General features: G+C 40.4%; 1 protein-coding gene across 2 annotated transcripts in view; it reads left to right on the top strand.

Moving 5' to 3' along the window:
* The window catches only part of SUSD4 (sushi domain containing 4), a 69,221-nt gene extending 45,412 nt beyond the window's left edge, over positions 1 to 23,809 (top strand). For both annotated transcript variants that reach the window (XM_079297778.1, XM_079297779.1), the window contains exons 4-9: positions 1,561 to 1,740; positions 5,079 to 5,267; positions 19,259 to 19,450; positions 19,950 to 20,094; positions 21,311 to 21,693; positions 22,876 to 23,809. In XM_079297778.1, coding sequence (XP_079153904.1) covers positions 1,561 to 1,740; positions 5,079 to 5,267; positions 19,259 to 19,450; positions 19,950 to 20,094; positions 21,311 to 21,693; positions 22,876 to 22,904 — 1,118 coding nt within the window. In that variant the 3' untranslated portion in view covers positions 22,905 to 23,809. The remainder of the gene's footprint in view (positions 1 to 1,560; positions 1,741 to 5,078; positions 5,268 to 19,258; positions 19,451 to 19,949; positions 20,095 to 21,310; positions 21,694 to 22,875) is intronic.
* The last annotated feature ends 3,705 nt before the right edge of the window (positions 23,810 to 27,514 follow it).

Genomic DNA, 27,514 nt, shown 5'->3' with positions numbered 1-27,514 from the left:
TTAAACTAATGGTGTGCTCAGGCCCCATACCAAAAAGTTAGCTAAGTACAACGTAATTTTAGAAACATCATCCCTGTGATGGGAAGGTACAAAGTGTGTTTTAACTGGGGGAGTAACACTGTGCCCCTTCAGGTTAGTAAAATTTAGTGATGGAGTCTCAGAGTAATAGACACCTCCTAGTTTGCCTAAATAAATGAAAACATTATGCAATGCATTTGCCCTTAGTAGTTTGTGAGTGCTGTTCTGAATGACAGTTTATCTTCCTTCTGCTTGTGCTTTTAAACAAACAAGCTATCACTATCACTTTGCTTATTGCATACAAACAATTAATTCCTAAATGCAAATTTAGCTTTGCCTTTTCCTCTTTAGCAACAATTACCCACAGAAGAAATGGGTAGAATGGAAGAAACTTTCTCTTCTATGCAAGTATCAAGGGATTTTTTTTCTTGATAAATACAGTATTCCTAAATTAATATAACTCTCTCATGGTAGAAGTGTTGGGGGAATAAAACAGTGTAACACAGGCTTACAATATTTTTTCTGTCTTTCTTGTTTTTGAAATACTTCTTGGGTTTGGATGCCTGGAAACTTTTATTACCAGCTCTGTCATGGATTGACTGCTGGCAGACAAACAAAATTTTCTTCCCAATATTTAATCTTTTCCTGTCTTCTGTTTCATCTCACTTTTCCTTTGTGATGAGGATGAACTTTGAGTCACCCAGACTATTCCCTCATACCCTCTTGGCTTGTTTCTCAATTATTCAGTATTACTAGGGGATTTTCCTCCTGCTTCCACTTTCCATGTCTTTCAGTGTTCTGAGTTTCATTCTGTATTTTGGTGTCTTTGGCACTGATACCCAGAGTGAGATATGTGACTGATCACAGTGTCACAGACAGGGACTAGAGCCCCTGTCTGTATGTCACTTCACTTCTTGAAAGTCTTCTACAAGCACTCAAGATGCTGCTCAGGACCCTAAAAATCATGTCCTCTAAAAGCATATGAATGCAGGCACACAAAACCATCTGGTTTAAAACATAATCAAGGAGAATAAAGTGAAGGCATTCTCAAAATGAACTCTGTGGAATGGAGCTGGTTAAACTCTTGTTAATGTACCTGATTTTCATGTCTCTCTGCTAAAACTGCAGCTTTTCTGTGTTCCTTGTGCCATATCTGTATTTTATCTATTCTTTCATCCTGTCCTTAGTGCTGTCAGAGTCTGCCTTCTCATGGAACCTTGAATTTGGGATGTAATTTGCATACGTGATGGAGGGCCAAAATTAACCACAGTCTCCCTAAAGGCTCCTAACTTTTGGTTTTTAAAAGGCTGAGGGAATGATCTATTATTGTAGCACCTCAGCTTCTCCTGCCATGTTATAGACTTTGTAAAATTGTGGTTTACTAGGGAAAGGGCACTTTTACTGAAATGCATGTATTTTCCAAACAGTTTAATCGAGCACTTACATAGATTGCTAACTTCTGTTTAAGATCTTGATTACTGAATAGCAAGCCATGTTTTTTTTTTTTTTTAAATTAAGTTACTATTTCTTTTTCTCATGAAGTCACAGATTGCCTTGTTCCACATGTTGAAGATGCAGAGGTTCATAACAAGACATACAGGACTGGAGATAAGTTAATAATCAGCTGTCATGAAGGATTCCAGATCCGTTACCCTGACTTAGACAACATGGTTTCCATATGTCAAGACGATGGAACATGGGATAATCTACCCATATGTCAAGGTTTAGTACTCCAGCACATCCTATTTTATAGCTCATGCACCTTGTGATAGTTTGCCAATATTTTTTTCCTACAGTTGTAAGAATGTCAGTGATCTGGTAAGCTCCACAGTGCAGTGTTTGAGTAGTGCTGCTGCTAAGATTTTTTTGATTTCTCTTCCCCTTTGCTCACTGCAGGAAAGATGTCGCTTCCTGAACATTCCCATGCTTATAATACTCCTTTTAATACTGCTTTTTTGTTTGCAAAGCTCAAATCTGACACAGATACACTGCATCAAAGAGTAAAAAACAACCAAGGTAGTCAATCAGAAGTCCTGATGGGTATCTTGCATTTTTTCACCAATTAATTTGTGGAAAAAATTAAGCTTCTAACTGCACTCTATCTTCCTTTACCTTGTGCAGAAGGCAGGTGTAGAGGAGAGAAGCTGGAACCTGTTCTCTCTTAGAGTTTTCAGCAAGGCTGTTGATTAGATTCACAGTCCATTAAACCTTTGACTGAAAATTCAGAGTGTGCTCAGGGATGATTTTGGCCAGAAAAGCCATTAGCCGTAGAACTAGAAACATCAACAGCATGGGATCCCAGCTCAGCTTAGACTGTGAGAAATGTCTGGGGGTAAGCCAGCTTTAGTGAAGGGAAATTCAATAACCCTGGGCTCCCTTTCCCTTCACATTTCTAATAAGCACATCTGACTCTGTTTTAACCAACTCACGTCTTGGTAACAAGCTTGGCCCACTGAACACCAGCCAGAGATTTTAACAGAGGAGCAGACTGGGCTAATCCCAATTTTCCTCAAACCCATCTGTCACCTCCTAGAGCTAACAACTTCTCTGTAGGCACTTAATTACACTGCCACACCAATTTGCAGAGTCAGGGCAGGCAGGCATGGGAGCTGGGACACTTTGAAGGAGCAATAGTGCATCAGCCTGCCCCCCAAGATCCTGCCTTTGACTGTGGCAGGAACTCAGACATATTACCAGACTAGCTCAGCATTTTAGATGCACATGTTGTATCTGGCCTAACAGCAAAGGGGAGGTTTTGCAAAACCATAGCAAAGAGGATGACAGTTTTGGGGTTTCTTATCAGAGATGGCATCACCTGTGGCTGTATGAAGTGTACAGCCCCTTTCTGTGGGGATGCACCTCACATCTAATTTAGGTCAATTTAGACTCTTGCAGTAGGGAGAGATGAATGTTTAAAAGATTGATTTGCAGATGCAGTATTTGCCAAAGATACAGGTGCAAACTTTGTGACAGACAATATTTACTGAGTGAGCAGAAGTACCCCAAATACCCCTTAGCTTGTTACTTCTGTTACTGTGTTTATGCTGTGAAACACAATCAATTGCTCCTACTCAATAGTCAATATTAACTCCTTTTCAAAAGAAAAGCAGTACTAATAAAAGTTAAGAAATCCATTGCACAAAACTCAAGTGCACTGATTACCTGGCAGGCAAAGGATAGGCAATTCAGATTCAAGATCCTGCCATATTTTGCCAAATTCCATAAAGTTACTGCAGAATTCCATAATTTTCTTTTTGCCATGCAAAAAGGCACTGGCAAGATCAAAGCCACTTGCCTACTTTCTCTAGGTAGGCTGTCAGTTACATTTCTCCATCCCTTTCATTACAATAGGCAGGGAAGTTTTATGATGCTCAGATGCCTTTTTTTCCTGCCAGAGCTCTGGGGAAGGATTGTAGAGTGCATAAGAATCTAGCCTCCATTTTTCCATGAGATATTAATATTAATGACTGGTCTGGAATGATGTTACTTAGCCAAAAAATGTCAAAATGAAATTTTTCAAGCAGCTTGACTTGTTTGGAGACCTAGGAATTTTCACAAATGCTTGGCTGTCATACAAATTCAAATAAATCTCTGTTCTGCATGACCAGGAACATAATGAACATTAATATTCTGAGCCAGCAGGACCAAATTTTCCCTAATACAGTTCAGAGAAGAGTAAGTTTGGTCTTGCTTGGGCAGTCTGTGTTCTTTCTGTCCCACTGGGGGCTGCTTATGTCGTTCTGCTCGATGGGCTGCTCAGTTTGCAGGAATTAGTGTGTTGTGTGGGGGGCATTCTTGATCAGGGCAGAAGCAGCAGCCTGCAGATAAGATGCTTGAAGCTTTATTTGGGCAGGGACAAAACCAGCTGCTTAAACAGCTATCAGAATTGTTGCTCTGGTGGTACAGCATGCTGCAAAAAGCTTTCAAGCTTTTTCTTTCATTTTCTTTTGGGTTTGTTCCTCTCCCTCAAAAGACCATTGCAAGGAAATGGCTGATTGAAATGCTGCTGAGGCTTTCTGTTTTAAATGCCAGTATCTTACAAGTTCTCAGACTGATTTCTGTTTCCTCCTCTAGCTTAAAATCATGGGAGTCCTATGAGCATCGTTCACAAATTCCTAGTAGTGGCAAGAGACTTATTTATGGACTGCCATAATGCAGCTTCCATTAGTCACATAATTCTAAAATGTAATTTTTCATTCCATGATTGCTTGCCATCTTTTCTCCACATTATTGCAAATTAAAAAGTTAAACAGTATCAAGTATTACCCAGAGGGTCATTTCTAGGGCCTTGAGGAATGGCATGTTACAAAGTCACACCATCTGTTAAATTCACTGCTCTTCGTTGCCCCAAATTTGGTTGGTGACCATTTAACTGTCACTGCTCAGTATCTGCCATGATACAAATCCCTCAGGAGTAATTCCAGAAGTAGACCTGGAACATAATCTCTGATTCTGATTACTTTTACAATTTCTGATGATAACAGGTACCTTAACTTTTTGATACCCTAGTCTGAGACCTCGCTCAGTGTTTATCATGGGACTGCTCCTAGGGAGTCATGTCCCTTTAGAGTTTCTCAGACTAGAATTTCAGTCATTAAATCTGCCTGCAAATCTTTTCCAGTTGTGTGCACTTTGTCACAGGAGCAGTTTTAATATTGAAGAGGATTTATATGCCTGTCATTTTTAGGAGGAGGAATAAAACTCACCGTTTATATAAATGACAATCTTTATCTATAAAAGATTCTACCTCAAAAAGAAATTGCCATCTGCTGAAAGGGTGAATGTTTGTTAAACAAAATACTGTCAGTTTTGGAAAACCTTTCCTGGGTTTGTTGGGAGTGAAGCCTACGCTAGTAAAGTGTGTGGGCTAAACAACAAAAGGGTTTGAAACAGGAAAATGAGGCAGATATATCTGAGGGAGATCATGCAGACATGCCATTCATAGTGGAGAGGATGAAAAATATCACACTCCTCAATTCAGAAACTGTAACTGAGATGTGTGAAGATGACTGAGATAAGCACTTGATAATAAAAGAAACTTCCCTCTTCTTAATTTGCAGGTTGCCTGAGGCCATTGGTTCTTCCTCATAGTTACATTAACATATCTGAGTTCGGGGCCTCCTTCCCCGTAGGAACAGTGGTGTATTATCAGTGCTTTCCTGGATATAAACTAGAAGGGCCAGAAATCCTTGAGTGCATGTATAACCTTATCTGGTCAGATAGCCCACCTAGGTGCCTTGATGTGGAAGGTAAATGTCTTACTGTTTGTTTATCTTTCCAGTTTGCAAGATCTGCATGCTCTCTGTGATTTTAACTCAGGGCTGCAGCCACAGCTCACTCTGGGTGATGCTTCTGCTGGCTGTGCAGAGCCTGTGTGGGTTCTGCTGTGTGCAGCCTGCTGTGCTTGGCTGCACCCTCAGCTCTCAGTGCTCCCCAAGCAATGTTTGCTCTCACAGTGTCCCAAGTGCAAGAGAGAAAGCTCCTAATGCTTGCTTTGCCTTTAAAACGTGAACTCCCTGCTGCCTTTCTGATCAAAACGCTGAAGAAGTTACATAACTCACCTTCCTGTGCAGATGGTCAGAGCTCCTACACATATGGACAGATTTCCATGGTCAGCTAAAAAGCACCCCACAGAAACTGCTGGTTTGGGCTGTGCCAGCTGCAGTCATTATTCAGCAGCACACGGTGCTGCACACTCCAGTATTGTAGCAGTTCACCTTAAAGAAGGATTGACAGCTAAAACTACTGAGCTGCCTTATTGATGAGGAACATAAAAACCATTCAGGTTGAAACAGGTACATCCTTCCAAGCCAGAAGGAATAGCCTGTGACTAGAGCTGGGATGGATGGTGTTGTAGTGCATTTGTATTTGCATCCCAGGCATTTTAAACAGTGATACTGAATGGATTGCTCCATACATTACCAAAAGAGCATGAAATACCCTCCTCCATCTTCACATCTAGAATGAAACACCCCAGGGAGTCATGAGAATCCTAATACATCCTCTGCATTTAATTCCTCTAAAAGAACTACATTTTTGTTCTATTTCAAGCCTGTAGGGAAGCTGTCTATATGTAGAATTTAGCTAAAAGCAATTATAGGAATTCATATGTGATGCTTATGTCACTGAACTAAATGCTAAGCATTCTGGAAGTGCAAACATTTGCCAAAAGCATCAACAAAGTGATAAACTGCACAAAAACAATTGAATTATCCTTATTTTTAGCTGACAATTCAAGTTCCAGAATTCAAAAATGCCTTTGCAATTTTGGAATGACAAAACAAGAGATTTTTTTGCTTGTTTATTTAGCTCACCATGAAAGATTAATCCTCAATCAGCTCTATGTAAGCCATTTTTTGAAGGATTGTTTGCAGTTGTTTATAGCATGAAAACATTAAAAAATCAGAAGGGCCCTGTTAGGCTTAATCCACACAATAGAACTGATTTGATAAAAGTGACAATTCTTCAGTTAGAAAGATAAGAACATGAAACTCAGGTGTGTGAGGCAGAAAAAGCTGTGTCTTCCTTGACACAGGTGAGCATCCCAGCTGCAATCAAAATACCTGAGAAAATTCATGTGCTCATTGTTTCTTGCTGGTATTATAGTCACAGAGAGGCTCTTTTTCTTGATAATTTAAAACATGAGGCAAGAACTTCTGCCTTGACAGTTCTACGTTTTAAATCTCACATCAAAAGTTATCATCCCCACTCAACTATGATGATCTGTGATGGGATCAGTGTGTGCCAGATGCTGGACCAAACCATCAAGGAGGCTTCCTGAGTTCTGGTTTTGATTCAGCCTCCCTTTGAATCACTTTCTTACTGCTCTCTTTAAATGCCAAAACTTTCCATGGTGGTTTCACACGGGCATCCCATCAGTGCATTCCTTAAGTGAACCACAGGAGACCAAACCTGAGCACAAAGCTTGCAAGAGCTGGTTCTGCTCATCCTTGGGGGAGCAGAGAGAGCTTCCAGCAGCACTGAAAGGTCACTCCTGACAGCTCCCCTTGTCAACTATGGCATAGAGCTGCTTCAGCAGTGCAGTGATCTTCAAAATGAATCCAGATAGGGTAAATCAACTCGAGATGCCCTTGTTTGAAAGGGCTTGTTCAAGTGATTTGTGCAAGGAGTGCCAGTCTCCAGGAATCTTGTTACAATCCACTACTTTTAATTAGTGGACAAAATCCCTTTCCTGCATATTTTTAAATTCTTTACCTTGCATTCTAATGCCAAGCTAATTTTTCAGCATTCCTTTTATATGTGCAGTGTAATCTTGCCAAGCAGTATTTTTCGCAGAGGAAATCTGCAAATAACAAATTAATTCCATTAATTTTTTTCCATGTTCAATTAAAAATGTATTGTAGTGATATTTCCTGCTCAGTATTTTAATATGGTAATGATTAAAAGCAAATGACTGCTAGGAAGCTGTAGCAAACCATTTGAGAGCTTTTATTCTCCTATAAACAATGCTGCTTACAGCTTCCTAATTTAGATGTATGTTATTGTTGAAGCCTCCACAGAAAGGATTTCCTAAATTTGTGTGCAGTCACAGAAGTACTGTACATCAACGTGCTGAATTATTTTCCTTTTTGTTAGGGCAAATAAATTCTGAATGAAGGGTTTGTATCTCTGTTTAAGGAGAAGGTCACACCAGGGACTGCACAGCTCCTATTGCACATCAGGCTTTCTAATGCTTCCCAGCCTTACCCTCAATATTGGTGAGCACAGAGCTTCCACCAGCTCTTGAGAGACTAATTTTTGCTGATAGGGAAGGAAGTTTTCTTTCTGATGAGTGAAATCAGTGCTGCTTTAGTCAGAGCAGAGCATAGAAGCTGTCACCCGGCACTGAAGTGCAGCCAGCAGTGCAGAGCTGAGCAGAGACTGCTAGAACCAGCTGTTTGCATCTGGCCAGGGCAGAGCTTATGGCTCTGGCAAAAAAAGGATCCCTCTAGCTCAGATTGCCAAGTGTTTGCTGCAATGAGATCCTCTTCTTAAATGCTTGTGCCTTTGCCAGATTTAAAACATTTGGATTGATTTTTTGAGTGTCTGCTTCAAGCTGAATCATTTGAGTGGCTTCGGTTGAAATGGTTGAGTGATATCAGAGAAGGACAGTAAAGGAAATGGTGTTTTTCTACCAGTTCTAGAAAATTTTACAGTCATTTAGAGGATAAGATGAAGCATCTTCACACTGAATTTTCTTCTTTAACTTTCTTAAATTCCATTTTTTCTAGCAGACTTGGACAATTATGCAGAAACTTTTAAAACCTTCTTTTGTACTGAAACTCAATAGACACTTCCAAGAAAATTGAAGGAAACTAGGCTTTGGGTTTTTTAATATAATTTTAAAATTACCAGTTTGGGGTTAATTATCCATCTCTAGAAACTGATGTAAGTTAGTGATTGCCTTCTGTAAAGTCTGGTATGCAAAGACATGGGTGCAGAATTAATGAGAGTGAAGAAAACCACATGGGGTATAAATATTAATTATAAAATAAATCAAACAGCTTCCAAAAACATCAGAGCAGAACCAGCACTTGAAAACTTACCTGTATGGAACTCTGTGAATGAAACATTTAAAACTAGGAAATGTTTATGATATGGTACTTAAAGTGAATTAAGATATTACACAGGATTTTGAGGGAAAAAGAAAACATTCCCTGAACCCAAGAATCCCCAAACCAAACTGAAAAAACTCGTGGCCATAAGCACTTTGGGAACATGATCTGTATATCACTACATTCCTTGCCATCTGGAGTCTGTATTTTAATTTTTCATGCCCTCTGGAAATCTTCCAAGAAGATGTAAGGAATAGTTCTTATAAAGAACTGGATGAGGAGTGGCAAGGGAAGCAGATAAAGAGAGGAAGGGCTGGGAGAATTTGATTATAAGGTTAGAAAATAAAGCAGTTGTATGGGTAGTGTCATTGGGAATTCCCAGCTTTGTATTTAAGAGTAAAAGGGAAAACAGGTTGATTCAGTTTGCAAACAATAGACATGATCCTGTTATCTAGAATGTCTTGTTTCAGCATCATCCCAGCTGAACAGAAAATCTGGTCCTGCAAGAAATCAAATATATTGTAATATCAAAACTTCATTCTGCTTTCTGGGACCAGCAGATTCTCTAGCTGAGGTTAAATTTCAAAGAATGTAAAATAGAAGATTTCAAAGTTTTGTAGGTAAATTCAAGATTAAAATGAAACAATCATGAGGAACAGACTTTGAAAGGGAGATTCAATAAACAGAAGAGAGTAAAAACACAGAAAAAAACCTGAAGGTGTTTCCAAACTGGAATATAAAACCATTTCATTGTGAGGGTAGATGAAAAGATACAAAGCTAAGCAACCATAAAGGTACTGTCAGAATTCTGAAAATTATAGAAAGTGCGGAAAAAAGATAGGAGAAGGAAGGAATTAAGAAATTTTACAACAAAGCCAGAAATGCTAGGGAACCCAACCTCCCTTACCTGGGCTCCAGGAAATTTCTGAGAATAAAAAGGGGTTAGTCAGATGAAAATCAAAGCCAACAAAGTATGCTGCAGAGAAAAAAATACTCTGGAAAGAAAGGTAAGAATACAGAAAAGAGCTTTAATTTTTTTCTTCTCATAAGCCTGGGAATAGACACAGAGAGAGGGGTTGAGTTAGCAGCTAGAAAGTAAAGGATACAACAGAAGAGGGTGATATTACAGATTAAATGCCATAGCCTTGTAATAGTTCAAAACAAAATAGCTGAAACTTCACAGAACTGCATTCTTCCATAACAATTTCTAATGCCACAAACAGTGATGGACACTGAGCTGTCTATCTGATAAACCATGCACTTAAAATCTTTTAAATTCTTGAAGGAACATAGAGCAACACTGAGAAAAAAAGGATAGAAGTCAGCCTGTAATCAGTTATGTTCAGGAGACAGGATGAAATAAGCAATCCTAAGCCTGAGATGTTATACATTGGTACAAATGGACTTCTCTCTTTGTTTCTCCACTGACTTTGAGAAGGCTTTAGATAAATTCCAACATGACAGACTGATTTATCCTCAGAGATGATAATGTTGATGCAGCACATCTCCAACAGATACAAGTCCTGTAGAGGGAGCAGAGGGCAGCAATACAAGCAAGTTATGAGACACTGTGATATTGAGAAATTAAGTGAGGTAGATACCAGGATTGTTTTAGGTTTGCACCTACTCAGCTTGAAGGCAGGAGGGAGAATAAATTAAATATTGCTCAGCTGCCAAAGGGGTCATCCAGGTTAACTGAGTTAATGTTAACATATGATGTATTGATAGCCTGGTTTTTAATAGCTCTGACTACAGTGGTATTTCAATGCCTACAGCAAAATGTGTGACTCAGGAACCAGCAGTAAATGCTCAAATAGCAGCAGGCAACCATGTATCTAAGGACCTTTACTAGGGCAACACCTTTATGTCAGTGACACCTTTAGCCTGATACCCAAGGGATGAAATAGGCTGACAGTGTGTCACCCTGGGGGAGCTTGTCGTGGAAAGCAAGTGTGATGAAGAAGTTTAAGAGTATATTTTTCTTTAGAAAAAGTCATTCAATAATTCAGCTTGTTTCTGCACTGTAGACAGATGATTCATTCATTACCCAGGAGTGAGAAATTATATGCATCCATGTATGAGTGTGGAAGGTGAACACTTTGAGTATCTGGATTTTTGTGCTGTTGGAAAATGCTGAACTTGATCAGTTACCCACAGCTGAGGAGGTGTGGAAAGGAATTGAATTCAGAAGGAGCTCAGAGACATGAAATGCCAGACAGAGAAGTGAAGTTATGCTGCTAAATAGTATTCCAGTCTCTTAACTCCAGCAGCTGTATTGCAAAGTGAAACATGAAGAAAAATAGTCCAAATCCAAGATAGAATGGATACACAACAAAGTGGTCTTTTTGCAGCTCTTTTTGTGAGGGATGGAGAGTTTGGAGAACAGGCTGCAAGTTGAAGACATTGAAGAACATAAATAACATTATATTCCTAAGTGATTGCTCCTTTTTTGCATTGCAGAAAGCTTCTTTGATTTTGGTTGTGATTGAAATAGATGCCTTCTTCAATGCTCATTGTTTTTCAAGAAAGCAACAGAAAAACATCTTGTAATCTGTTTCTTTCATATCTTTAGTATTGCTTGTTGCACAGGACTGCCAGAATAAATAATTGTTTCACACCTTCTCCATCACCTCTGTACCTTTCAAAAACTCCTTAGCATTTCCAGAATGAGTCAGACACCCCAACTTGTTCATGTAGTTCCTGCCCTGGAGTTTCATATTACCTGCCAGATACATGTAGTGTTTTATCCATAGTGCTTTAAATATACTGTGGGTTAGGTGGTGGAAAGCTGACAAAAATTCTTCCTAAGGACTATTTTATCATATCACACTTTAACTGTGTCTGACAAGGCTGCTTGGAAGGGAAAATAACACATTGCCTACCTTGAAATCAAACATCTCTGTGCTTTATGGACATGTTCATTAAATTTGGTCACAAAATTGGAACATCTTCCACAGATGGAGGGAAGTGTAGCTATGGACTCTGTGCATCAGGAAGTCTACTCAATTACTCACTTGTTCATTTCCAGAGATAAAGCCCATATTTAAAGGGTGGCACTTCCACCAATCTGTGTAGGCAGGTACTTGTGAACTGAACATAAATGACAGAAACCAACACTCCTCCATGCCTTCCTGGTCTTGGAAGATGGTTTGTGAAATTACACTGCTAAGATCATCTGCTGGTTTTCCTCCCCGTTTTTTTTTTTTTTTTTTTTTTTCCTTGAAGCTCTCCATTGGGAAAGGGAACTTGTGCTTTTTCCTTCCTTATGTGGTATAGCTTGATTTCCTCAGCCTTCAGTTAAGCCCTGGATTACACCTTGGCCATTCCAGTATTCCTTGTCTCCATCAATCCCTGATGACTGGTGTAGGTAGCTGCACACAATCTCAAGGGATTCTTGCTTATATCAATGGAGCAAAAGCTAAGCTAAAAAGAGGGATTAAAGTAACACAAAAACCCACTGATACATCCAGCCTTCAGTGGGCACTGGTTTTCTCAGATATTCCTGACAGGAGCCTTTGGCTGCCTGGTTTTCTTAGCCAGCTTCCTGACTGCTCTCTGTCTCCCCTCCACTCCATGGTACTTCTAAGCACTTTGACCTTTTACTGTCCTCAGGTTATCCTGGGATGTTGTAGTGGTTTTAGTTTGCTAATTTGAGATTTTTCGGTTAATTAACTAATTATTGTGGTGGGTTTAGCATTGGTTAAATTGTTAGTGTACTTATTAGAATTATTTATTTATTTGTTGCTGTGAGATAGAATTAGGAGGAGGATAGGTTCAAACTGTCAAATACCCAAGCCTTGATTTATTTTGGAGTTTTCTAATTCCTTCCTGAAAAGTGTCTGTGTAGCCCCCAGCATCTGCTTCTCAAAGTCCTGAAAAGACCATTGCTGATCATAAAGCCATTCACTCATGAGGGAAGGAAGAAACAAAACTGGAATCAAGTGATGAAGAAAGCCAAAATTATCTGCTATAAATGAGACCACAGTGCTCTAACCACTCACATGTAAATAATGAATATAAATATTTCCTTAAATATAATTGCAAGCCATTTGCTAAAAGAAGTCCTAGCTCTCTCTCTGCAAATTTGTCATCAATTTTTTGTAGTTTAAATGAAGCTTTCCCTGTTTAACTTATAATTTATAAGAAAAAGATCACTTGGGGTGTGCTTCATCCTGTATTTGTTGAGAAATGCATTTGAAACTAAAGACTTCAGCATTGATATCAATGTTTACAGGATACTGTGCTGGGAAGAGCATAGTTGTTGAGGTTGAGTGTGAATTTGGCATGATGATCCTGTAGGAGTTCAGCTGACTGGAACTGCAAAACCTGCTGGGTAATTTGCAGTTCCAGGAAGGAAATGTGTACCATAAGTGATTGTAAAACACTCTGTTTCCATTTTGGAATCAGCTAATATTAAGTTATGATTACAGTATGTTTGAAACTAGTTTTATACTGTTTCATGCAATTCTCAGCAAGATGGTGTTGGTCAAAGCTTGGTCAGAGAAGCAGCATTTCTTAAAAAACTTAATTATTCAATTCATTTAACATTCTGTAAAGGTGAGAAGTTCTTCTCACTGTGTGCATATTGAAAGGCTTACCTCACTGCCAAAGCTGCTTCAGAATTACCCAGGGGTCATTTTCTAGGGGTACAGCCAGCAGCCTGGAGCCAGGAGACCTGCAGCATGTTCCTGGCAGCTTGAACATTGACTTGCTCAGTGATTGAAAAGAAATTGCTTACCTGTTAGCTGTCTTTTCAGTAGAAAACATTTAATTGGCATGGTGAAGGTTAAGTAATCAAGAAAGGTCAAGATTGAAAAGAATTTGTATACTATTTTAAGAGTGCAATATTATTAATAATTCTTGCTCTAGGCTTTCAAGAAATAAATTCTATGGCAACTTGAGAGCCCAAAATAAGTGTCTTGTATCTTCATTACTTTACACCTTCAGTCAGGCTTAAGTAGGATTTACTTAAAATATGAGGGCTCAGTTGTTTCCACCAAGCTTTCTACTGTGTTATTACTATTGGTGCTGTTGTTTTGCTCTGGGAATGAGTAATCAGAAAAGTTCCTGAAAGCATGGCATCACTTTCAGAACACAAATTCTATGGCCTCCAAGTTTGTTCCAGTACAGACTAAGTCTCCCTTCACAGTGCCAGCAGCATTTGTTCTAGGAATGCTTCCATAGGGTATTGTTAAGTTGATGTTCACAATAAATGAAAATTTACTCCAGTAATGCTTCCTGTTCTGCTCACATTCCTGAAAAGTGACATTAAAAAAAGTCTTATTAAGCAGATGTTCTTAGAATGAGATGATTTGACAGGGCTTATTTTAAAGCAACAAGATTTGTTATTTCCTTTCTTTTACAAACCTCTAAATTTCTTCTTCAAGCTTTTGATTGTATATGAGTGCTTAAGTACAGTAGTTTTTCCTCCATCCTACTTAGAATACTGGATATTTTATGGGAATTTTTGTTTTGCTATATTAGAATTAAAATACATTGGTTTTTGTACATTCTGTAAATTGAAATCTAAGTATAGGATAGAAAAAATCCCTTTTTTGGTATTCAAAGTACAGAATTAATTTCCTCAGTCTCTGTACTGTGCAGTGCAGGTGTGATTCATTTACTGGTAATACCTGTGGAAATGGGCAGGTCTGTCAGGTGAGCTGGACAGGAATTTTTATGAATGTGAAAGAAAAATGGCTGATGATGATGGATGATTTGTTTTATTCTGAAGGCTTGAAGGGTGATGACACTGAGGGAACCAAGAAACCAAGTTTATTAGCACAGTGCTCATAAAGAAACAGGAAAAAGAACAAACATAATCTTAATCTTCTATGTTTCTATAAAAAAATACAGTTTTCAGATCTTGCATCCCTAAGCATGTGCTTTTATGGAGGCAGCATATGGAAAAGGATCCCTCCTTAGTCCCCAGAAGCCAACCAGTAAATCTTCAGGTGGGGACCTGGCCACCCTGGATGGGAAGGGTCAGACCTGCTGGGACATACACAGCTGTGGTCTCATGGAGTAAGTGACAGCTTGAGTTGGTTGGGATGATGTAGCCAGGTGAAAGGGTCCAGATTCCTGGTGATTTCTGTCCTGATGTGTACAAAAATGACAAGTGAGGGTCAGGAGAAACTCTAGTTCTCTTCCAGTTTGTGAGCAGAGCAGACAGTGTCTCCCCCTCTCAGATGGTTCTCTGAGGCACACCAGCGTTTTCCTGCACAGTGGAACTGGCAGGTTTTTATCTGTGTCTTTCTCATCTCAAAGTTTCATCTTAATCTGCTCTCACTCTTTGCATAATGAGCAGATATTCACTATGTGTTTGGGAGAAGTGTTATTCTTTATAAGGTGCAAATGTCTCCAATCCTCTCCATCCCTGTGTCAAACAGAAATGACTGGCCTTACACTGGGGTTTTCTGCTAACCCAGCAAACCAAGAAATTAATATCGTATACAAAAGGTGAGCTAGTAGCTTGAGACAAATAATCACAGGTGGAAAATAAGCTGGCTTGTTCCTACCCCTTATTTTTTTAATAGGTAAATATCCTGTACTTCAAGACATTTTTATTTTTAGGTTTTGGCTCACATAAAAAACGCTGGGCAAAACCTAAGTGATTTACCACCTGTCTAATTTGACCACAGACTGAAATCACTATCCTTTGAACACTGACTGAAAAGTGGGTTTTGAGCAGTGTAAACATCTGTAGCTCCACAGTTATCTCTCTCCCAGTGGCTTTTAAAAAGTCATGCAATGTCTTTATGCTGCACCATTGATGTTAACTGAGAATATGCTAATGCCAAAGAATCTTCCCTCCCTCCTCCAGCTCCAGTGTCAGCGTTGCAGAATCACCGCAGCATCCTCTGGGCAGAGTTTAAAAAGCATCTTGACCATAATGGGTAGGAAAAATCACTGGGTGACCCTCATTAATTCCTCCAATGCCCTCAGCCTGTCCTCCCTCCCCTGGCTGTGCTCCAAGGGAAGCAGCTCTGCAGGGCTGTGATGGAGAGGACACTCCGTGGGGCAGAGCAGCCCTTGCCTCTGCCCCAGGCCACCGTGTCACACTGCTGGTAACACAAGGCTCAGCTCCACAGGTTTTAAGCTCTTCCTGATAGTGTTAGTCCTTTATTAAAATCATCCAGAGCAGAAAGCTGATCTCAGAGGAGAGCCCTCAGCTGTCCAGCAGCTCCTAGGAGCAGGCAGAGAAGTCCACTAAATCAAATCAGGAATTCTTCACTTCAACTACCTTGAGTAACAGGACTCTTGAGCATCCAGCAAGGGATTTGTTTGCCATATAAACACAATTGCTCTTTCTTTTTGATGAATGATTCAACTTTTCAGCTGAGAATGCTGAGCTATAAAGTTCCTGTAAATCCCTTTACAGTCTGTGGCCAATTGCTGTACAAAGACAGATCCAGAGACCTGGGATCACCTGCTGCAGAACCACCAGCAGATACTGTTTGAATTATGTCTGTCCCTCTGCCAAGCTCCAAAGTTAGGGACACAGGCATGTGGTCTTTTAATGCTGGTCGTCAGAAAATACTACTGGATTATCCATGCTGGATGCTGTAATTAGAGCATTAAAGTCTCCAAAGCCTTATAAAGTGAAGATGCTAAAAGCTACTGGTAGTAAAGATTTAGTATCATATTTAAGAACAGCACTTAGGGCCTTTTTTTGATGTGTGAGAACCTTCTGAAGTAGAATTCCCTTGTTTCTATGATTATTGTGCATACTGCTGTTGGTTTTGGCAGTGAAAATGTACTTGTCAGATATACTTTTATTGTAATCAGTTTATGACTATTTTCATTCTGTAAGTTTGATGCATTTGCCTGAAGTCCATGGCCTGTAGTTTCCAAATACAATTAGGGTTCATCATGGGGAATGATAGAATTTTAACTTTCCTAAAAAACTTCAGTGGCCTTAGGTTTGTCACCTAAATTTCTCTCCATATTTGATCTGACACTTTCCTTTAATCCATGTAACCAGTATCATACACTGGTATCTGGCATAAATATGGGTTCAGAGCCTATAATGTGATTGGCTCTGCACTAAAAATTTTCTGTCCAAAAGAGCCAAGACAGTTCAGCAGCCCTCCAGACTTTCATAATCTTTCTTTTCCACAATCAAAACCAAGGCCACTTGCTGGCTGTCCTTACACTGGCTTTAAAGGATCTTGGACCAGGATGACCATGGGAATAAAGGGAGTTGAGAAAAGGACTGAGTGTATGACTAACTGCCCAGAGCTCAAAGTGAGTTTATTTAGGGTTTTTTGTGATGTGTCTTTGACTTGGTTTGTGAAAAGAGGCTTTGAACCTGAATGCTACAGACTGCACGTGGGGGCCAGTTTGCCCATGGAAGTGTTAAAGGGATCCTGAAACTGGCTGGATATAAAGCTCATAGCAGGTGGTGGGGGATACTCAAGTGATACTCTGAGTTAGAATCCCTGACTCTTGCAGTCCAGTTGACATAAGAATGAAGCATTATTTCAGCTGAGCTAAAAGCCCTCAGTTCCAAACCTGTTCCATTGCATCTGTTGGTTCCCAGTGTTTCATGCAGGAGCTGTTGGCAGGTGTGACCCTGTAAACCTCGATTAATTCATGACTAATACTTGGCAGGGCAACAAAAAATTGTTTGCAGGAATTTCCAGGCAGCACCAATACACAAGCATTTCCCTTGAAATATGGATGTGTCCCTGGAAGGGGTAGCACTCAGTACTGGGGACATATCCAACACAAAGAGTGACAGTCTGGTTTTTGGGTGTTATAAAATACACCTCCATCTGTAAACAGACTGACAGCTCCATACCTGGGCTATCCCCACAGTGTATAGCTTTAAATCTGCCTGGCAATGTGTCATTCCTGAGCTGACCCACATTGCTGGGATGCCAGCTTTGAGGGATTTTTCTATTCAGCAGGCTGCTTTGGCTTTCAATGACATTAAGAGGTTAGGGATGATGTAGCAGCTACATTGCTGGAGGGGAAAATTAGTTTCTCTGAGTGTTGCTCTTTGTGATAAGGTGTGCTCTAGTTTCTCATTGCTAGAAAGGTTGTGCGCATCTACACATCTCTTGCACACTGCCAGAGCTTGGCAAAATTCAGTTGCAGAGGAACTTAGATTGTTCTCTACCTTTGTTCTCATGCTCTAAACATAGGTAATAAAAACATCTCAGGTTTCCTTATGGTAGGCCAGGATTGTGGCTTTCACTGATCATTTGCTTTTTAATGCAAGAATTATTAATAGGTGCTTTCCTACTTTCTCTGTCTGACAACCTCATCCTCATCTTAAGAAAATTGTTTTCAATCTTGAGTTGACTTCCCAGTAAAGTATTCCTCTTTCTTATTGGCCCAGAGACTTTGAAAAGTGTGCAGAGCATTGAGGATGTGAATTTTTATGTGAATTACTTACTCTGATTTCAAGTTATTATTAAGCCTTGCCAGTGAAAATGCAAACAAAACTGTGTCTCCAGAGGATGGGGAATAGACACTGCTGCACATTGTAATCAGCCTCTCTTGAAGATTCATTTAATATCTTGTGTATTTTTTTATGAAATGCATTATTCATGTAACAAGATTCACAGGGAGAAGCAGCTGAATTGTAATTTCTGGGAAGATTCTTCTTCCAAGAGATGTCATTTTCATTATTTAAATCAATGCAGCAGGTCTTGCCTGCATGAGAGAGGCATGAAGTGAAGGGAAGGGCCTGTAGATGGGGCACTGACCCAGCTGGGAGCTGCCTCTGAAGGGAAATGAAAGCAGCCAGCCAGTGACTGAAGCCCCTTTTGGGTCAGTATGCAGTCATTTGAAACATCATTACACCTTGTAGGGGTTTTTTTGCCCTGTGCTAAAAGAACTTAAGAAAGCAATAATCAATCAACACTTACACAGTGGAAAAGTTTCCTCTCTTGTAAAAATACTGCTTGTGAGTTGCTTTCCCCACTGCTGTTTTACTGAGTGTTCCCTCAGTTCTCCATGGAGTTCATCTTCCTGGGCTGTCGTTCCAGGACCTACAGGAAAACTCCCACATGTTTATATTGCAATTCTCTCTTATTTACCTAACCCTAAGTAAACCATTCTACTTAATTAACATGGGCTCAGCCTCTGCTATATTTAAGACCACACTCCACCAGTAGTCCCACTGAGATCAGTTTGGGTTGTTTAGAAATAACAAAACACAAATACCAGTGGACTTTAACTCAACTTAATAAAATTACAGTGATACAGACTGCATGTGCTTAAGCAACACTAGGTGCTTTGCATCTCCTGCAGCACTGCTGATGGCAAACTTATTTTTTAAAGGAATTTAGTTAGAGCATACAACCATTTAATTATGTCAATGAAAGAAAAAATAGCATGTTACAGCTGAATTATACATGCTTCATGAAGAGCATGATTGTCCTTATTTTGACTGTCCTGCTACATCCCCATGCTGCCACCTGACGGGCACGTGTCCCCTTTTGTCTTCCTCTCTTCCCACAGAGGATTGGAAGCTTCCCAGATCCCATCTCAGTGACCTCCTGGCATGTGCACCCCTCCACTGGGCACTGGTGCCACTGAGACATTCCCAGAACAGCAGGGAGCTGAGAGGGAGCCTGGAGTGTGCCTGCTGCATTCTGACACTCTGAAGCTGCCCAGTGGCAGCTTGCTGGCATTGATGTCTTTCTCCTTTTCTCTTTGTTTGCTTGCCCAAGTTTGTCCACTACCTCCAATGGTGAGTCATGGAGACTACATCTGCCACCCGCGGCCGTGCGAGCGCTACAACCACGGGACGGTGGTGGAGTTCTACTGTGACCCTGGCTACACCCTCACCAACGACTACAAGTACATCACCTGCCAGTATGGAGAGTGGTTCCCCTCCTACCAAGTGTACTGTGTCAAAACAGGTGAAGGATAGTCCCATCCTGATAGTCCTGTCTTTTTACAGTCCCTTGTTTTGGTAATGCCTGGTGAGCTGCAGCTGTTTCGTGGTGAAGTGGTGAGCATCTGTTTCAAGATGCTACTATGTTCAAACTGATTTTCAAGAGTCTTAGGTTTTGAAGAAGGCTAAATATAATGCATTCCCAAGATCCTGAATGAGTCTAAACCATTTTTGATCATTGCCTCTTCAATTGTATTTTTCCGCATCTGGATATTTTTATATGTGTGCAAGCTAAAGTCATGATTGCATATATAGAAGACCAGTCAAAGGGAAAAAGCAAGATCCAGCCTCTGTGACTGCTTAATGTTAAGACTGCTTTTGGTACATGGCAAAGATTTTATGTATGTTTTTACAAGTTGCATATAAAAAATGTCTGATCCTAACTAGCACTTCTAAGTAGTGTTGAATATAAAATAACAATGGGAATATACAAACACAACTCTTGTATTGTTTTTCTGTTACAGAACAAACCTGGCCAAATACACAGGAGACCCTCCTGACTACATGGAAAATAGTGGCATTTACTGCTACCAGTGTTTTATTAGTACTGCTACTGGTTATTTTAGCCAGGATGTTCCAGACCAAATTTAAGACACATTTCCTTCCACGGTTTGTACTGGTTTCTTTCTTATTTTGAAGGTTGAGGGCCCTGATTCAGTTTTGACACTCAGCACTCCTTGCTGGAGAGATGGAGCAGCTCATGAGCCTTGCAGATACTTGGTTCTGCTCTGAGCAGAAGTCCCTGAACCACTGGTGTGGAAGGGCACACCTAAAAACCTGCAGTAGTCCTTGATGCAGCTAAAAGGCAAAGTTTGCCAGATTCACTCTGGGAGTAATTACTGCTCTTCTATTGAGAGCTGCTGCTTCTGCCTGTAAAAATAGCTGACAATGTTTTTAAATACTCATTTTCAGGTGCTGGGGGAATTAATTTTTTAACTACTGTAGACTTAGTAAGTTTTAAGAAAGAATTTCTTTTTTCTCTATGGACAATTTATATTATGGCTTTATTTTACCTTCATTAGTGTAATTTTCATCACAATTCATAAACATCTCCTGCATCTTCATTTATTTCCATAAAATATCACAGAGCTGGGAGCATTTGTCATTGATTGTCATAAAGCTCTTTATGAGGAAGGCCTATAACTGGACTTGTCTAGTTTACTAAAATGGCTTTCAGTCCTCTCCTTTTCAGATGTTTTCATGTCTTAAAGGTACTTGGGACCAATTCCCTCTTGCCTGCACTATACTGTGTTTAATAGGCTACTAAACAGATTTTTTAGGGTTTAATGGACCTTTCCAATTAATAGAAATGTTTTGCTTAAAATAGAAACCAGATTAATACTGGTTAAGGAAGCCTCTATCCTCAAAGGAGGCCACAAGTCTTGCCACCAAACCCTTGTCATCCAGCAGCATCCAGTGATCTCAGTGCCCGTTTACCTGGGCTGTAAACACTTTTGTGCTTAGAATACATTTTACCAGGGGTTCTGACACTTTTGCCTGGTGAACTACATTTGTAGTTGATCTTATATCCATGATACCTACTGTGCACAGCACAGGAAATGGTGGTCCTTTTATCTTCCACATACCTGTTTACCTTCCCTTCTTGGAACTCTTCTTCATGTTACTGGTTTCATTTATTCCAATTGTACAAGATTCCACCTGTCAACCCAACCATAGTTTGGCAAACATTTCTGTGAATGTTAATGGCCCTGTAGGCTCATTTGGCATGACTAGGAAGTGCTGTGCTTACTGAAGTTCAGTAGCTGCTCCAAGCTGCTGCTGACACGCTCCTGCTCTCTGCGATAACCTCTCTGTGTTTGACTAGAGGGAACCAGGAGGGCTCCATGGGCGACCCCGACTTCGTGGTGGTGGATGGAGTTCCTGTCATGCTGCCTTCCTACGATGAAGCTGTCAGCAGTGGCTTGAATGCCCTGGCACCCAGATACTCAGCTGCCACAGACCAGGGGCATATTTTGCAGACAGAAGATCAGAACCCTCCCGCTTACCCTGGTCCCAGGATTCCAGACATGCAGCCCAGTGAATTTGAGACCTGTGACAGTAGGTCAGGTTCCTCTGAACTGCTCCAGAGCTTGTACCCATCCCTGACATGCCAAGCAGCAGCACTGCCCGGCTCAGATCGGACTGACGTATCCCACAGCCCTGAGGGGGATGCTGCATCCACGAGTCCCCGGATCGATATCACAGATGGTGAGTCTTGCACAGGGGCAATAGGTGAGTCCAGGGACAGGGGACATCGTTTGTTTGTGCTGGCAGAGCAGGAATTCACCCAGCTGACTTGCTTGTACTTTCTCCATCTTGCTTGTACTTTCTGCACCTTAATTTGAAACTTTTTAAAAATCATAAAACTTCATGGTTATAGAATTTCATGTCTGTGATATGTCCTTGTTAGCTGTGCTGCATATCTTTTGAATGCCAGGCCAGAAGGCTCCTGTCCAGACCTCAGTCTCATCAACAGGGATGTAGCAAACACCTGTGTACAGCAGCAAAGCCAACCCTCATCTTGCCTGTGCTGGTCTGTTCATCTGCTCCTCAACTCCTACGTTCACAGCTCCCCCACATACCCTGGCTTTCCCAGCAAATAACAGGGTTTTCTCCTTGAAAGAGAAAATAAATAATATTTTCATACTGGGCCAAAATTGGCAGCCTTTATTAACAAACTCATCTTGTCTGTGCATCCAGCAAAACGTTGCTTCCATCTGAAGCATGTGAGCCTTAACTAAGGACATGGAGGTCACAGCATAAGGAGAATGTGCCCACAGGTCCATGTGCCAGGAGAAAGCTTGCCATTCTTATTGCCTGCCTTCAAATTGAGCATGAGCATGTACTGACAGGATTTCATGGAGTTCTGATTGCTGCTGCTCAGCATGTTAAGAAAACTAGATGGCTTTCCTTGGAGAAATTTAGAGGCTCAATCCCACTTTCCATTGCCACTTAGCTGAAGCCCAGTGTCCTAAATTCAGTGTGGGTGAAGGTCTGAGCGGAGGGAGTCTTCTTCTTCAGAGGGGTTTGGATAGTTTTACTGATATCACAAGGGGAACAGGACACCCAGGAGGAGAAGAAGAAACTATGGGGCTGCCAGTCCCTGCCACCTCTGAATGCTGCTTCAGTGGTTAATATAGTAGCAAGGATGTTTGCATTTAGGTTTATGTGGTCCTAAGTTTTTGGAGGAAAACTGTGTAGTTTCAATTATCTAATTTTCATAGAGGTGTCAGAGTCTGAGTGGGTCTAGAATTGGCCATATCCCATGTCTTGTTCAGATACTTGCAATGTCCATTTCTGATTTTTGTAGAAGTGGTAACAATAATACACCGCAAAAGCGAAAAGGGAAATTGCAATCAGCAGCCAATGCTATTTCTTTGTTTCTCCTAGAGATTCCTTTGATGGATGAAGACCCTTAGCCTGCACTGAGTCGTGTCTTCGCCACATTGCACTGTTGGGTGACATGAATCATGAGGATTCAGAGATAGAAAAGACTCTCTGTGGATTTGGGGAGGGTGTTTTCCTACTTATCAATCTTCCATGTGATGATGTCACCAGGTTGGGTGTATGTCTTAATCCACAGCAGGGATATCAGCATCAGCATTTGGAACAGCAGCAGTTTTATGAATGAATCCTGGGGATTTGATGAGAGCAGATGTAGAAATAAAACTGTGGCTTTTTAGAAATGAAATGTATATCTGCATCGCAGAAAGTCATATGGCTCTGTAAGAAATGCTATTGGATTTTGATACTAACTGCCTCACAAAAGCATGTCAAAACATGTAAATTTGCTTATAAAGACTGCTTTAAATGATCTATGGACCTCTAGATGATGAAGAATCCTTTCAAGTTTAAAAAATATCAGTACTGAAACACACAAAAAAGGGGAAAGATCCTCTTTGGCTTTCCTATGATAACGAGGAAGTTTTTGATTTTGTTGTTGGTGATTTTGCTTCAGACCATGTCTGAAGAAAAATATAACAGAAATGATGGGATTCATATATACTTTGATGTACAATAGCAAATATATGAAAATATATATATATTTAAAAACTCTTAAAGAGAAAGAAAAGGAAAGACTCTCAGGTCACATAATGATCTGGAGATTTTTTTTTTTAAAGGTAAGGCAGAATTTATATCATAGACAATATTCAAAGTAAAATCTCAATATTTCTATTTATGCAAGACTTCTGTGACTACACTGCATTTGATAAATCCTGCTGTAATATGAGAGATCTAGAAGATGTTAAAATTATTAAATACATGCTTAAGAAATGTCGAACTGCCATGCTTCAACCTTTCTTAAGCTCTTGAAAATATATATATATATATATATATATATATATATATATATATATATATTTATATATATATATATGAGAGAGTAATCTACAGTCATAGCCCAGAGCACTGCCTTGTCCCTGTACATTGTGGTAGTATTCTGAGCCATTATTGTAGAATACTTTTTAAAAGATATACAATAAAGCTGAGTTTCAGTTCTTTTGACTTATCTGACTATTGTGTAGTTGGCCTTTTTTTCCCTTCCTCATTTTTTTCAGCAGCTCCTACCTGAAGTTGGGAGATAGCAGAACACCTGTCCTGTGGCATTTCAGCTTTACATCCTTATCCAGCTGGAAACAGAGAGAGTGGCTTTGGTTAAGCAGAGCATACATACAGCAGGGGCACATCTGCAGATGCAGCGTGGGGGTTTTGTCAAGGCTTTCTCTGCTCTGCAGGCTGTGCCAGAGCACTGTGCTAAAACCTGTATGAGGGGCTCACTCCGTGGTGTTACAAGCTGTTTGTTCTTTGTCACAAAAATTCCTGGCTCTTTCATGTAATTACTGAAATCCAAGCAGATTTTCTTGTCTTATTTTTGGTATTGTGCAGATTAAACATCTTAAACTGGCAGTGTTTGGAGGAATAACTTACTGTGTGTTAATGACAGAGGTTGCCATGATGTGGGCTAATCCAAGCCAAAGGGGAAAAAAACAACTGAGTTCTGATTTTATGTGCAAAGTAAATTAATAATATCTCTATGGCCATAAACAGTGGATCACCACAAGCTGCTTTGTTATTTTTTTCATGATTGTTTAATGATTTATTTGTATTGTGGTAGCATTTAGTGGCCCCACTCATGAGTCAGGCTAGTGGAATAAGAGATGTGCTGCAACCATTCAAGAGAAGTGTTTATTAGCATCCTGTCAGCAACTGTGCATGACAGCAAGAAGCAAAAGCAGACCAAAAACTGTGGTGAGCAGAAGTAATTCTGCCAATTATCCTATGGTAAGATTGATGGAAACAGCGACTGGTACTGCAAAATGAGACATATTCCATATTATCCTCCATTCATGCTTATGCAATATTTGCATTTTTCTTCTCCTGATTTATCTCAATTGCAGTTGTATGTTCAGGTTTATCCCAGAGATGTATCTATCAGTTGTTTGTACTTTCTTGGCTACCCCTTCCTTTGTAGATCTCAAGCTTTCCAGAGGTGTTTGCACAACCGATGCTCATAATTATTGCTCCAACAAAGAAGACAAGAGTCCTGCAAAACCAACCCTGAACTGAAGCACACCCCAACCCTCCAGTCAGTTATGTGATTTCAGCTTCATAATGCCATTGAAAAGTATTGAATTTACTTTAAATGCCTTATAAAATATTATAAAATCCATCTTTGCTGGTCTTTTAGTGGCTTGTGAAATTTCATTCCTTATTAAATTTTTTTTGCTTCCATTTATTAATTTCTGTTATGAAAGCTTCTTGATTTGTATTTGGAGCTCTGAGGTTTTAGAGATTTACACTGCTGTGTGAATTGTTTGGCTGTCATTTCATTAAGGGAGCCAGACAGGGTAACTTAAGAAATGTAAATTTATGACTTATCAGACCATTTTTATTTTAAGAAGTGCAGAACTGCAAATACACCAGGAAACATGAATGTATTAATTTTGCTTGATAGCCTTTTGATAGCACTGTGCTAAATACAGCTTGTAAAGTGAAGAGAGTTTTACCATTTTTTGCTTATGTTGGATAAAACTTCCTGAAAGGCTGTTTTGGGGGGGATTATTTGTGTGGTGGAGTTAGGGGGTTTTGCATGTTTGAATATTCTGTGGGGAAAGGGAGGATTTTTCCTCATGCTATTTTTTTTTCCACATAGTGCTTGAATTCTCATGAGAGGACTGCCTGCCTCTGGATCCACACCTGTGTCCCAACCCACAAGGTTTTCCCTTGGGCCAACTGGATGTGAATTAGAACAGATCCAGGAAAGCCCTTGTTGGTGAGAGAAGAAGCAGCATGTTAGTGAAGATGGGCAACCCATGTGCCTTCAGCAGAGACAAAAAGGGTGTGTACTGAGAACTCCAGGAAAGAAAAACAACAACTGGCTTCGCCCTGCCAATATTTCCACAAATGAGAAAAGAGGAGCAGAAGTGAGCAATGTGTCAGCCTTCAACACTGACTTATGAACAGGGGCTTGACCTGCAGAGTGCTGGGTGAAGGGTGGAGATCCAAGGTCTCACAGGAGCTCTGCAGGGAGTGAATCACAGCACGAGCATGAGTCAACAGAACCTGGCTGTTGTGAGAATGTTAAATGTCAACACAGCAGTGTTTACACAGAACTGCAGCTTATAAAATGTATGAGGCAACCCTTCAGCTGCACTCAGTGCTAGTAAGGCCTCAGCCAGAGCAGAATGTCAAATGTTGAGCAATTTTTTTCCTCTTCAAGGGAAACATGGTGTAGCTGGATGGCAGCCAAGCAGAGAGAATCAAGCAGAGAGAATCAAGCAGAGAGAATTGGAAGAACCTGTCCTGTCCTCACAGGTCACAGATTATATAGCATTCAGTGTGAACAACAGAAGACCAAAGGGAACATAGAAATTCAGTTTTCTCTAAGAAGTGTATTTTGCAAAGAAGAAGGAATTTATCCATATAAGTAGGACAAGAATAATAGACTTAATTGAAGCTTGAGAGAATTAGGTTAGATATTAGGAAAAACATTCTAGTCACAGGGATGGTTACTAGAAGAGAGACATGGTCTGAAGAAGCTGTAAAAACCTCTGGGAGGTTTTTAAAGACTGTTTTAAATAAATAGAGGCCAGGAAAACACTGGGGGAGATGCACAATGTGAGCTTTGGGGCCCCTCCTCATTATATCTCTGCCTGATTCCCAGCTTGTGAGAACTAAACTTGGCTGATGCTCAGTTTTGCCCACAGACTAGTTCCAAACTTATGGTACTGGGCACACTGGTCAGTGCTCATCAAAACCACAGCCAGAAATACTCTCTATTCCACCAACAGAAGCTTTCGTGTAGCGTGTGCTGAACTCCAATAAAATCCTGTGAATTAAACCCTGTTGCACTGAAGTGACATTGATTTCAGAATTTTGTTCTGTGACAAATCCAAACTTGGGATTTTCTGGTCTTCATGTCTATCTTAGGCAGCTAAATGAATGCAGCCCCTCTAAATACTCCCTGTGCATTAGGTGAAGTAAATCCTCTCTTGGCAATTATCTGAAGACACCTATTGAGTCCAACGAGAAACAGCAGCTCAGGCAACTGGAGCATAGAGCCCATTGTCATGTTTATGCAAAACTTGCTTCCCATGCCCAAAAGCTGTTTGTTCCTCCCTGCTCTGTGCTGTGGATGGTAGCACAGCTTAGCACATCAGCTGTCAGAGGGAGAGCAGCACAGATGAGATGTCAGGCTCCTGTTCTTGATCTCCTGTAGATGCCCAGGCATGACTTGGGGGCAGAAAGAATTACAAAGCAAGTAAACATCTGCCCCAAACCCAGGGGGATCTCCTATAGGCAAGGACACATCCAGTCCCTTTGACACAGTTCCCAAAGGAATTGTACTGCCCTGCTTTGCCTGTCACTCTCCAGGCCAAGGTGTTAGCCAGGATAGACAGACAAACCCTTCTCTCCCCATATAATGGACATAACTTACTCCATGCATTCAGAGTTCTCTCCTCACTACTATTACAATAGTGGCACACAGCCTGTTCTTCCAGCCCTGTATTTCCCAGGACAGGAAGAT

This window comes from Erithacus rubecula (assembly GCF_903797595.1).
Source record: "Erithacus rubecula genome assembly, chromosome: 2".
In the NCBI taxonomy this organism is placed as follows: domain Eukaryota; kingdom Metazoa; phylum Chordata; class Aves; order Passeriformes; family Muscicapidae; genus Erithacus; species Erithacus rubecula.
The sequence above is the reverse complement of the archived record's forward strand: the minus strand, read 5'-3'. Positions and strand labels throughout refer to the sequence as shown.